We start from the raw sequence: 13804 nt of genomic DNA, 5'->3' as shown, positions 1-13804 counted from the left end.
AATATTTAATCTTTTCATTTACTTTCATGAATTTATTTTATGAAAAAGCAAGCTTTTGTACTGCAGGTTATCAGACATGACCATTAATGCTGAAGCAAAGGAGAAGTAACATTGACCGATAGTGAAACTGAGACACTGACCAGAGAAGTGGATAAGAGGAAACAAGCTTTATTTACTGATCTCAGTTCAGGATTCTGCTCAGACGAGACACATAAAAACACAAATCAACTGTTAAAAATAAACACCAAAGATCAGGTGACATTTGTTTGCAAAGCACTTTATAAATAGTATTCTGTGTATAATAGTTTAAATGTATGTTTTAAGTTGAAAATATAGTGTATGAATGAAATATGAAATAAGAAAACTTACATGTGGTTTATCTGTGACCCCTGAGTTGGGTTTCTAGACACTGGAAACCAAACCAGTACTGTGCCATAATGACTCGTGAACCAGCCAAACCTCTGCCAAGTGGTGATTTCTACTGTCAGGCGACTTTTCGTCTGCATCACATCTACTGTCTTTTCACAAACTACTTTGTACTTTGTTTGATTTATACATGAGGTTTTGATGTTAATGTTTTTCTAAGAACTAGCTGGTGGGTTGCTAACAGATCCATGTCATAAAACACAATTACCAAATAATCACCAGCAAACTGTCTTATAGACAGGACGTTGACTCAAACAGTTTATCAGTTCATCATTTCATATTAATGACAAATGTTCAGAATATTTTTATTTTTGATATACATGTATGATTTATGTTTCAGCCATAAATGGTTTTATATTCATATAAACATGACCGATGAATGTGTAGCTCAGTAAAGTTCCATTAAATCTGTCCACACTGTTGTGGGTTGTTTTGATTATTTAATTCTGCTTATCAGGATTTTTAAAAATGTGTTTTTATTTGATTGAATTTATCAGTCATATGAAACTATAATTTCATGTCTCTGTAAAGTTTCTCTGTCGTTGCTTTTTTAAAGAAGACATGGGCAGTGTTGCTCTTGTTCTTATGTTATACTCCTAAAAGAATGCTGTATAAAGCAGAAAGGCCCACTCTATTTTTTCTATTGTTTCATACATATTTATTTTATTAATATTGTGAATGTAGGAAATATATCTTTATTTATAGTTTTTAATGACAGACATAAAGTATATATAACAAGTTATTAACAGCCTCAGTGAGGCTCTGATGAAACAGCTTCAGGGGCTTCACAGGAAGTGAACAAGAGAAAACCAGAATTACGTTTTCCTTCTAATAAACAAGAAGCTGAAGCTTCCGATGAGATGGTCGCTCTCTTTGATCATGTATCATAAAGTTTCATCAGAATTTAAGAAGATTGACATGTTTCAGGTCCCTGCTGCACTGAAACATTAATTTGGATCACTCAGAGAAGTCATGCTCAGTGGTGACATCAACAGCAACCTCCTCATTCTGCCCACCCTGGTGGGTCATCTCCATGGAAACAACAACTCTGTTTCCTGTGGACAGAGTAAAAACATCAGTGACCAGTACAATGAAACACGTCTAACATAACTATTGTGTCTTTAGGTTTCCTGGATTCGCTTCATTTAGCACTCACACAAAGATGTTTATTTAATCTAGATATAAGTATGAAGAAAGTGTGAAGACGTTTTACTTCCTTTGCCTACTGATTGATCATCAGTGGACCCAGATGCAGACACACTAATTAAAAAACAGCTTTTATTAGACACATGAATGACGGGTAAACAGGAGAGTATCTTAACAGAGACTCAAACAGAAGACAAGTGAAAACTGTTGCTACACACAGTCACAATGAGGATGAATCAGGAAACACCAGAAAACAACAACAGCTGAAACTAATCAGGGACACTGAGATAAGGGAAGCAAAACTAAATCAAGAACCGAAAAGATTAAAAAAAGCAACAACAAAAGTACAGTGACATAGACACACCAAACATGAAGTAAAAGCTGAAAAACAAGAAAGTGAAAATGAACTACAACTCTAACCACGATAATTTTACTTCTAAAAGGTTCCAAACGTAAGAAACATGAAGACTAAACTGAGAAAATAATCCAGGAACAATCTACTCCTACACCAGTAATAATAATTATGATAACGTAAACTCAAAACACCATGAACACAGATATCTAAACTCAATGAAGCAAAACTAAAAACAATGAAACACATCACCTAGCTCACAGTGATGCACCTGTGTGCAGATATCTACCTGAGCGTGTGGCGGAGATCCGGTCCAGGTAAATAGACAGCAGCAGACCGGTTGTGATGAAATATGGACAGAAGACCAGCAGGTGGAAGAGAAGTCTGAACACAGACAGAGAGGAAGGAGGAGGTTGAGGAGCAGGTGAGGAGGAGCTGGTTGGATGAGAAGAAGAGGGAAGAGAGGAGCTGGAGCGCATGGTTTCAAGATGAGGAGCCACAGAAGATCTGAAAGCAGTTACAGGATCTGTAGGAGGAGAGGTGAGGGAGTGATTTCAGTTCATTAAATCGTATTGTCACTCAAAGTAAAATGACTTGGTCCAAACTTGGCACCGCACGCTCAGAAACACTGCTAATGATTTCATTCCTCACTAATGGTTGTTGATAGGGAATTGTCTTAAATATATGATTCTACTCTTCCTCAGTTCTTCGTGACAACACCTTTCCTCCACCTCATGATGCTTTCCATCAAGGTCAAGGAAAGTGTTTAGGAAAATGTTAAACAGGTGACTTTTGTACTATGTATCCACAATGACATGAAATGATGTCAGTGTACTGACCTCTGATCTTCAGGAAGCTTTTAGGAGATGGTCCAGCCAGATCAGTAGCACACCAGTACAGACCCTCATTAGACTGCTGCACATTGGAGATGGTGTGCTCTTTATATCCAGATCCAAGAAGACGTCCACTGAAGAAGAAGTAAGCTGCCACCATGTCACCATTGCTTTGTCTGCAACGCAGAGTGACATCACTTCCTGTTATCACAGGAAGTGCAGGGATCTCCAGGATCACTCCTTTTTCTGTATAAGAGACAAAACGATTCATAAAGAGAGACAGAGTTACACTAACAGAGCAGTCAGAAGCTAAAGCTTCAGCAGGGGTCATCAGTCACCTGTGACTTTGGAGTCAGTCAGACAGTACAGCCACTTTGGTTTTTGGCGTTATTTTTGTGCTACTATTCTGAGTGCATGTAAAAAAAAAAATTGCAGGTGCAAGTGTTGCATTTTGAGGAGAAATTTATTTTGAGCGAAGAAAAGATAAATTTGAGTGAACAAAAGTCATTGCTGCGTGCAAAAACTGTATTTCAGTGTTTGCTATTGTCCATACACACACACACAACAGCAGCCCCTGTCACTCAGTTTTTGCATTTGCTCTTGCTCACATTGTGTTACTCGCGCTCTCAACATTTCTGCCTGTGGGCGCTCAACTCTTTCTGTACACTGTTGTATTTGTGCTACAAAACCAGCCAATCACAGACTTGGATGCAAAAAAAATCTGATTGGCTGTTTTGTTTTCCAATCAGCTTGAAATGACGGAATTCAATATCCCAGAATCCATTTTGTCCAAAACTCAAACAAGGCAGTGGCGGAGGAGCACAGAGTGGTTGAGTTTGAAATATTTGAAATGCAAAATCTATTTAGTTTTGGACACTGAGTCTCTTTAGTAAATCCAGCAGTGTTAAATGTCAAATAGAGGTTTTGTGCCACTACAGTGAATATGGACCTCTTTGTTCCTTCTTTAATATTCCAACATTTGTAACAATGGGATAGATTTCACTGGCTCTTCTAGTTTATGTGACTTGAATACATTAACAGGGGAAGAACATGTATCGTTAAAGTAAGATGTAAACTACAACCTTTCATTGATCTCTATGACATTTCTATTATAGTCAAGGAAAAGAGTTTGAATAAGGAAAAAGATCACTTCCTTCAGAATCAGATCTGATTCTATACATTACTATACATTAGAAAGGTATAGTAATCATCCACAACTATTTTCAGTTGCAGATGATAAAGGATTCAGAAAGTTTATTCATGCAGGTCCATATGACAGAGAATATGCATCTTCTTTTTGTTTTCATATTTTAATTTATATTTTATTGTGTTGTGGTTTGCAGTGTTTTGTGTTGTTTCATTTTAAATTTGTAAAAGGAAAAAGCTGAAAATTTAAATAGTTAAAAGTTGAAATGTGAAGAGTTGGTTTTTGTATTATATGATTTATTTATTACATTTTATGTGGAGTGAATAAATAAAATTATATTTACGGTGGCCACTAGAACAAAACACGTACAAACACAACAGAAGTGCTCCAGGATGCTAGGGGGCAGTGTTGAGCTTTTGTTACGTAGTGGCTACACAAGCCAGCAAGTACCAACGACCAGATTTGGTGTGTGGTAGTAACAGGTAAATGAACATTTTTTTAAATTATTTGAATATATATGAGTGCTTGTGTATAAATACACAAACAATACACACATGCTTTCAATTGTGTAATTTAAGTGATCTAGTAGCTCTGTTTTGAAGTCCAGTTAACGCTAGAAATGTGTTTTGGAGTTTGTACGTGCTTTGTCTCTAGGGGCAACTGCATATATTTATATATAAATAATACCACTTTTTTTTTACATTAGTAATTATTTTTGTGCATAATTTTATTTTGTTGTTAATACTAAATTAATTAAAGCAACAAAACAACCTGAAGAGCCGGTTTGGAGCCGAAGGAGCCGGCTCTTTTTAGTGAGCCGAACCGAAAGAGCCGGTTCTCTAAAAAGAGCCAGAAATCCCATCACTAATCTGTACCTGAAACAGTGATGTTAACTTCATCGCTACGCTGTCCAGATGAGCTTTCACAGAAGTAAGCTCCATCAGAGGGGCTGCACAAATTGAGATTACATTGAGAATCATCAAGATCAAAGCCTGCAGCTGCTCCACAGTCCTCAGTGAGTCCTCCTCTGGTCCTCTTCACTGTCCATCCATCAGCTGTCTGTTTATCGTCAACACAATGCAGAGACACTTGACCACAATTACTGAAGAACTGCTTTGAGTCTGGTTTAGCATGCAAAGAGACTGGAGGACAGACAGACAGAGCAAATTTATTTGTGTTCTTGTTGGAGTTTCACTGATTGTTTTCACTTCCATCGACTCACCTGCAGAAACAGTCGGTGCAGACAGCAGCAGCACACACACACCTGTAACAGGTGAAAAGTCCACAGAGTTAAAAGTCTTTAAACTCCTTCTTATTGTCCTCAGAGAAAAAAAAACTGCTGTTGCTCTTTTTCTAGGAGATATTCAACTCATAACAACTGTCGCCCCAAGGCGCTTTATATTGTATGGTAGACCCTACAATAATACATACAGAGATTGTTGGGTTTCAACAATCATATGACCCGCTATGAGCAAGCACTTTGGTGACAGTGGGAAGAAAAAACTCACTTGAAACAGGAAGAAACCTCCGGCAGAGCCAGGCTCAGGTAGGGGTGGCCATCTGCTGTGATATCCACGCTTGATGTCTTAGATGGCTATATTTAAAAGCATGACCTAATCTGGGCATGCCTGGATAAAGTTAGCCCAACCAAGTCATCAGCCTGTAAACTGTTAGAAGCACTTTACAAAAATCTGCTGGGTTACCAAAGCTCAACCATCTGTGCAGCACTTCATGTATCAGGCCTTTTGGGATAATGTCATCAGAGGAAGTCATTCCTCACTAAAGGCACCTGAACAGCTTTTAAATCATGACAAGCTAAATCCTAAATCTCAAGTTTGATTGACTTCACGAAGAATAATGAGTTTGTTTCCAGCTTACAGGGCCAGAGCTCCTCCTTTACTGATTTTTAATCCCTCAGCACTTCTCATCAGTGATTGGGAGATACAAACCTTTTCACATTGAAGATTTCTTCAGTCACGTACCTGAGCACAATCACACAGTGGCTTACAGGTGCTAATTCTGCTGTCTAATTAGCTTTCACAGCTAAAAAGATGCTGTCTGCAATATTTCCCCTATAATTGAGCAATTCATTTTGAGTAGTTTTGGAGGTTTTCTTGGCAGCCTGAGTCCTTAAAAGAATAGCAGCCAACTGGCTGCCCAAAACAGAGAGCTGGTTCTGGGTTTTTAAAAATTAGCCCATTTAGCTCATTCATATCCTTTCCTTTAAACTGACAAATGCCGTTGCTGAACTCGGTAGGACCAAATTTTAAACAATCTGTTTTAAGATGATTATCCATCTTCCTGAAACCCAGAAGAAAAAAAAATATGGTCTCGGGTCAGTTTAAGCAGTGTTTTTGAGTTTGGGACTTCAGCTTCCAAGTCATCTTGTGTTTCATTCTGTAATCACAGATATTCTGAAGATAATTTAGTTTTAATGCTCCTGCCAGAGAGGAGTTTCCTCCCTCTATTTTGTGTATTTAAATTATTATTTTTTCCATTCTTTCTAAACGTTGCTACTACTTGTTACTGACTCAGAGAACTATGTGTTTAGTGTTTGATGTTAAAAACAGCATGACATATTTAACATGAACCATCGGTATGGTCGAAACTGAACTGATAAAGACAGGAGACGTTGTAGGAGTGTTTAGCTTATTTTAGAGTTTAGAAATGTGTTAACATAGAATGTAGGATTATTGTAGAGACACTGTCTGTAAAGTAATAAAGGCCTCATTGGGTTGTGAAGTTAGGAGTAGATTTTAGAAGGCTTCTCCCCCACTGAGTGGAAATTCCCCAGAGGATGTTTTAAGGTGGGGGTGTTAACATTTGTAACTGTGGGGGGAGTTTTATGACCTCTAGGAAGATATCTTCACCCACAGTGTTTTAACTGTCACGCACACACATCCACACGCACACTCACTCATGTGCATTCACACATACACACAGGTATGCGCACGCACTCACTCACGAGCACTCACATAGACACGTGGGAACGTGCACATGTAGGCATTCACGTGCTCGTGCACATAGACACAGACAGAGTTTGCAGCACACCGTGGGGGGTTTTATGATGGGGTCACTTCTATAAAGCTGGCTGTAACTAACAAAGGGGTGAAGATTTTGGAGAGGGACACCGGCCTCGTCTTCCCTTCTAGAAGTGCATGCTTAAATGAAGATAAATGAAGATGAATAAAGATGAATAAAAGATTTTGTGAAAATGACTACTGAGTCCGGTGCCATCTCTGGATGCTCGAGGAATAGAAAGAACCGGGGTAAAACTGATTTCGCAACAACGTACAGTTTAATACACTTTTATCATGTATATTAATTGTACAAAACGGGATAAAAGATGAAGCATGTGTCCCTTTCTAGTTTCTTAATTTAATTTATTTTTCTCATTTCTGCTGCAGCTGTCTCTACTTCACACCTGTCTACAAAAACAAGCTGACTTCCTGTTTTTACCTCCTGTAGCACCAAGGAAACTCAGCATTCACAGAGTGTCTGTTCTTTAGCTGGACTCGCTCTGATCTCTGTGGGAGCTGAAATTATTAAGTGTAGGAGCTCTGTGTGACTCACCAAAGAGCAGTGTGACGGCTGCAGTCTTCATGGTGTCTTGATGATGACTGAAGATGAAAGTGAGCAACAGAGTCTCACTTCAGCTCTTTACGGCAGCATGTTACCACATTAAAGACAGAAGCCTCAGAGTGAAAGCTCTTTGCTTACCCTCCCTTCCCTGTTAATGCCCTTCATGGCCCCCTGGCAAAACTTTGATAGACCCGCCCCTGCACAGTTACCAGCTGTCAGCTGCTTAGAAAAGGATCCTGGTGTTATTTGTCTCTCAGAAACAGTTCATAACTTCAACTCATTCATGTCTCCTAAAAGGTAAACCTGTTTCTCCATCACAGCTCTGATGGTTCAGTAAGGACATCTCCTGGTTTCATCTTCATGTTTCCCTCTCACCAAATAACCAAACCGACATCATGACAAGTAGACAATTAGAAAGTAATATTAAATAAACTCTAACAACAGCTGATCAAGCTTAAACATGCTGCTGTTGTTCATCTGCTGGTTTCCCTTTTTAGCGCAAAGTGACCGGTAAACAAACTAGAGAAAAGCCGATCAGCTGATCAGTGATCATTTTCATGATTGAAGTAGCAACAAGAGAGAGAGGGGGGGAGAATGAGAGAAGAAGAGGCAGCTGTGCAGCATAAAGACGCAGAATAACTCCAGCTTTGTGTTTTTGTTTCATTCTAGCTGAAGTACGGGACAAACTGTGCTCCTTCTCAGCTCAATATGAAAGGTGTAGCATTTTCTCTGAATACTGGGCGATTCCGTTTTTTAGAGGACAGTTGGCAACTCTACTAACTATTCCAACTATCTAAGCATTCTTTGCTAAACTTCTCTTTTGACAGAATTCTCTTAAGAGACTATCCAAACTCTGCAGCTTGCTTAGAGAAACAGTAGCTATGCTTTTTAGACGAACATCCTACACCAGACCACATCCTACCATTTCTTGCCATCATGCAGGTTTCCAGCCAACCACAGCCTCGGATGTTATGCAATACTGGTTGTTCACAAAAACAATACATGAAGCTGGACCTTATACAGAACAGACACTGCTTTGTTCCTGTTTACAAGCTGGTAAAGCAAACACTTTGAATCAGTACTCAATACCACACTGTTCTTGATGCTTTTACATGTATATGGAAAGGTTCAGTTTCCTCAAATGTCACATCAGGCTTGTTTTAGGATTTTGTGTCACAGATGACATACTGATTAAATTTAAGTGTCCATCCATTCGCTTCCGCTTATCCTTTTCAGGGTCGCGGGGGGTGCTGGAGCCTATCCCAGCTGTCATAGGGCAAGAGGCGGGGTACACCCTGGACAGGTCGCCAGTCTGTCGCAGGGCCAACACACAGGGACAGACAACCATTCGCACTCACATTTTTTCGCACATTCACACCTAGTGACAATTTGGATTATCCAATTAACCTATCCCCACAAGCTGCATGTCTTTGGACGATGGGAGGAAGCCGGAGTACCCGGAGGGAACCCACGCAAACACGGGGAGAACATGCAAACTCCACACAGGGAGACCCCGGCCTGATGGTGGAATTGAACTCAGGACCTTCTTGCTGTGCGACAACAGTGCTAACCACCGTGCCACCATGCTAAATTTAAGTGTAATTATCAATTTATGTGAAGCATTGTTGACAACTGTATGGTTTAAGCATACTGAAAGGGAATTGTGAGAACAGAGTTTGGCTGTAAGCCTGCTGATTGTCAGCTTTAAACACTCACACAAACTATGATAAATAAACTAGTGTAGGAAATTATGAGTACCTGTAAATGATGTGAAGCTCTGTGTTGGATGATTGTCGTACAGTTCTCAGTGTCATTACTATGTTTTTGTCATTTCTGTGAAGATGAAATACTTCAGGGGTATACATCCAGCTGTGTCAGCTGACAGGATGTCAGAGCAGTGTTTGCTCTGCTTCAGAAGGTCAGCAGTCTTCACAGGAAGCTGATTCTAGTCAGGTGTAAAGTTTCCATTACTGTCTTAACAGCTACATGATGATCATCTTTGGTCTTGCAGCAGAGGAGGAATGATCAGAATAACCTGCCCCAGTCACACTGCAACTTTGAGGGTGGATGCTGATGAGTGAGAGGAACACTGGTGGAGTCTGAGATCCACAACTTTATCGTTATTATTATATTATTATCAGTGTTGGGCAAGTTACTTTGAAAACGTAATTAAAATATAGTTACTTCTTCAAAAAAGTAACTGAGTTAGTAACTGAGTTATAATATTCTAAAAGTAATTAATTAACTATTGCATTACTTAAAAAAAAATGTTTTACCATCTGGGGCCCAGGGTATAATCGGCCATTTTTAACTACTTTTGATGTTTCCTCTACATTTCACCTTTAAAAACTATTTACTTTGCCTTTTTTTGTTATCATTCTTTTCAGCACAACCCCACGTGTCTGAATTTACAGTTATGTTTCCATTTTGACATACTGTATTAACTCAATTGATCTAAAATTAGACAAAAAACATAAAATCCGAGTTGAAAAAGTGATATTTTTTACTGTAACAAACCACAAAGATGCTTAATGAATCATATTTCGTAACTTTAAATGCAAATATAAATTGAAAATGTTTAAAATCATATGCACAAGTTTTACAAACAACATCACAGCCTGACACCTGCAGGTCTGACAGCAGCAGGTGTATCACTCCTGTTTCTACCTGGAGACACTTCATTGTTCTGACACACAACACAAAACTATCCACAGCACTACACACTAACTACACAAGACAACACGTCACTCCTAAAACTTTCCTCTCTTCCTAAACAACCAGATGTCATGTTGCCATATCATTTTTTGATTGGTCGACATGGTGCATTTTCCCACCAACACGAAAGGGCAGGTTTGGGGTTTTTTTTGCTCATAAGCAGTGCTTATGAGTGCTTGTTAGCGCTGTCCTTAGACAGTAAACATGATGAAACTATTGAGGAAAAACGACGGGTATAAATTGTTTATCATGACTCTGGTTTTACGTGGCCTATCAACACAATTTAGAAACTGGTATATATCACCTTGTTGCTTTGTCATCTTGAAGTGGTCATGTGATTGGCTTACCACGACTTTATTCTTCCTCAGTCAAACAGCAGCACTCATGAGATTGTTTTGCCCCCTTAGCTCCAGGCAGAAAATGATTGCCGTCCGCGGGACAGCAATCAAAACACAAACCAAGCACACCATTGTTTTTCTTGTGACATTACCAATAAGTTTGATGTGTCACATGGCCCTCTTCCTATTGAAAAAACAAAAGTTGTATCCAAGATGGCCGACTTCTAAATGGCCACCATGGTCACCACCCATCTTAAGGAGTTTGCCCCCTCACATATACTAATGTGCCACAAACAGGACTTTAATATCACCAACCATTCCCATGTTATTACGGTGTATCCATATAAATGGTCCATCCTGTATATACCAGTTTTCTATCTCCCCCCACCACCACTTCCCCTGCCGGTGGCGGACTCCCTCAGACATCGGTGCGTTGGTGGTTCTTTGTGTCTGGGGGTGGGCGTCCGGGTACACACCGGCTCACTCCTTGGCGGCCGCTTATTGGGGCTCGCTCGGGCCACTTCGGAGGTAGGGTGCCCCCAGCCTCTCGGCCTGGGGCTCGGTCACTCAGGCACAGCTGGCTGCCGGCGGAGCTCACGGGCACGTCACTGCAACTCCCCCTGGCTTCTGCTCCGCGCCTGCTGAATGAGCCCTCATCTGGGACTCTCCTTAGTAGGGATGGGTACCGGTGTCCGGTGCCATGATGGCACCGGTTCTGACATAAACGGTAGTAACCAGACCAAAAGCAGTGCACATTTCGGTGCTTTATTTCGGTGCTTTTTTTTCCTGAGCTGTGATACACTTCTAGCCAATCATTTTACGTTTCCGAGGATAGTAGGCGGGTCCAGGTACGTACGTTCTTTTGGAGCAGAGCTACAGATTAAAAATGCCCAAGGCGAAGCGGTCAAAAGTCTGGCTGTACTTCACAGCAAAATATGCAAACTCAGCAGCAACAAGCGCTTTAAGCTGATACTGTGATACTGTCAAAGGAGGTAACACCTCGAATCCGATGAAACACCTGGCGACGCATAGTGGGTTTTTTTTAAAAGCCGAGAAATGCACCGTATTTGACGGCAGCAGCAGCCGTTCTTCTCTGCATGAGTAGCTTAATGTTGTTCGTGTGTAATTTATGTTGAGTAGGCTAACCATGTTATTACATTAATGCATGTAAGGTGAACTAGCAAACATCATCATAGCTACATGCGGCTGTCTTCTTGTTTGATGGCAGATACTCCCGTCACCCTGGCCAAAAAGGCTAAAATGACCAAAGAAAAAGAGGGAAACAGCTAAACATGAGAGGTTTTTGGACAAAGTTTGTATTTTTTCCATTGTTTAAGCTTCCAGCCAAGAGTGATACCATATATGCCCCATTTGTGCAGAAAAGGCTAACATTGTTATCTTTTTACAAAAAACAGCTGAACATGAGAGGTTTTTGGACCAATTTTGTGTTCTCCATTCTTTAAACACCGGTTTGAGCACCGTTTAAGCACCGGCACCGTTTCAAAAGTACCGATTTGGCACCGGTATCGGATAAAACCTAAACGATACCCATCCCTACTCCTTAGCTCTTACTAGAACAGTGGCGCGGCTGCCCCTCTGTGGGTCTTCCTTGGTCTCTTGTGTTCTGGGGGCCTCTGGATGTCTGGAGTTTTGATCTCCTCCATACCTGCTTCATACCATAGAGGACAGAGCTGTGGCTCCCCCCACACTCCCTAGCAGACCATTAAATGGAGAAACCTTTGGAATGCAAGCATGCTGATCCACACAGGTATGCACACAGGTGTACACATGGGTATTCACAGACGCGGACTACAGCTTTCTTGGCTGCTGCCTCAAAGCACATTGTGCGCTGTCTATCTTGCGTGCTGCACAATATCATTTATTATTTAGTAACTATTGATATCTATTGCTAGCTAGTTTATTGTGATGGTGCTTTTTTTTCTTATTATGTTGCTCTTTGTTGTTTGCTTTCTCTTCTGTTTTTTTTTCTCCATACAGGTGACCCAGGAGTTTTGTTTTTTTTGTTTGTTTGTTTGTTTGTTTTTTCTCTCTTCCCCCCCTTCTCACCGTCTCTTCTCCCCTTTAGGTTTTCTTTCTCTCCCTCTCTTTCATTCTTTCTCCCTGTCCTATCCCACAGTCATGTCTGTCCCGTTTGTAGCAACTGAAAATAAAATAAACTCATAATTATAATAAAAGTCAATCAAATGGATCAATATGGCAAGGCCACGATGATCCACTTGATAAAATAAATCCGCTTGGCATCTTTCTTGGCCTTAAGACAACAATTCTGATGGCTATAGATCCAAACGGGACAAAAAACCCCAAAAAAAAAAACCCCAAAAAAACGACGTTTTCTATGGACATCACTAGCAAACACTCTCCGCTTGTGAGTGAAAAAAGAAAAAGAAAAAACACCCCTTCCCTATAGGTGTTAAAGTTTACCATGTCAGCCAATCAAAAAGATAATATGGCAACATGTGGCATTTGGTTGTTTAGGTAGAAGGGGAAGTTTTAGGAGCAACACCCGCGACGGAAAGTGGGCAAGCGAAAGAAAGAGAGAGAGCGAGTTTTCATATGTAAGACATTAGTGACGTTTAGTGATGGGTCTTTCTAGCACAAACCCGCCGCTGGAACGAGACATTTCAGCTACACAGCAAAGCAAGACACGAGCAGGCAAAGTTCTTTGTGTTACTCATATATGATGGAGAGAACCATATATGGTTCCAGTCGCTCTTGTCCGCTCCCTCGTAACACTGCTCTTTTATTAGAAAAAAGAGTACTGTGTGTGTGTGTGTGTATGTAGCTGTGTGTGTGTGTGGGTGGGGGGGGGGGGGGGGGGTGTCAAGATGTGACCCCATTAACGACTTCCCTAAACCTGCTGGTCTGGAAATCCAGCAGTCCACCTAAACAAAAGGCACTTAGACTAAAACAGATATAGATGTGTTTGCTATACCATATATCAGTAAGGGAAGATAACCTCTCTCATGACCCTAGGATCTGAGTGTGAATGCCAGAACACTCTGGAATGCACACAAAGTCTTTGCAGACGACTAAGGATCAGACCCCTATCAATATGACATCGATTATAAACCTTAAGCATATATGAGTAAATATTTCTAAGCATAAATGACAATCAACAATATAAACCTGACATTTAGCATGTTTGGAGGCTATTGTTAGCGTGTTGTGTTGTTATTGTTTTGTTTTGTGTGTCAGTTAAACTGCTGAATGTCACACAAAACAAAAAAAGCCATCATAGGCAGAT

At 40.4% G+C, this 13804-nt stretch overlaps 1 protein-coding gene across 1 annotated transcript; it reads right to left on the bottom strand.

Annotated features, from left to right (window-relative positions):
- Positions 1-159: 159 nt before the first annotated feature.
- LOC147333594 (uncharacterized) lies at positions 160-7575 on the bottom strand. The gene is made up of 6 exons (XM_086286393.1): positions 7478-7575; positions 5127-5168; positions 4780-5046; positions 2764-3003; positions 2214-2450; positions 160-1481 (listed from the first exon to the last, which is right to left on the bottom strand). The coding sequence occupies exons 1-6, from the start codon at positions 7506-7508 to the stop codon at positions 1384-1386; spliced, it is 915 nt and encodes a 304-aa protein (XP_086142519.1). The 5' UTR covers positions 7509-7575; the 3' UTR covers positions 160-1383.
- Between the last annotated feature and the right edge of the window lie 6229 nt (positions 7576-13804).

Source organism: Aulonocara sp. 'chitande type north' Nkhata Bay, linkage group LG3 (assembly GCF_057382095.1).
Source record: "Aulonocara sp. 'chitande type north' Nkhata Bay isolate Kocher_YH1m ecotype deep benthic linkage group LG3, A_spYH_male_GT1.1, whole genome shotgun sequence".
NCBI classification, from domain to species: domain Eukaryota; kingdom Metazoa; phylum Chordata; class Actinopteri; order Cichliformes; family Cichlidae; genus Aulonocara; species Aulonocara sp. 'chitande type north' Nkhata Bay.
Note: the sequence above shows the minus strand (reverse complement) of the source record. Positions and strands in the feature narration are given on the sequence as shown.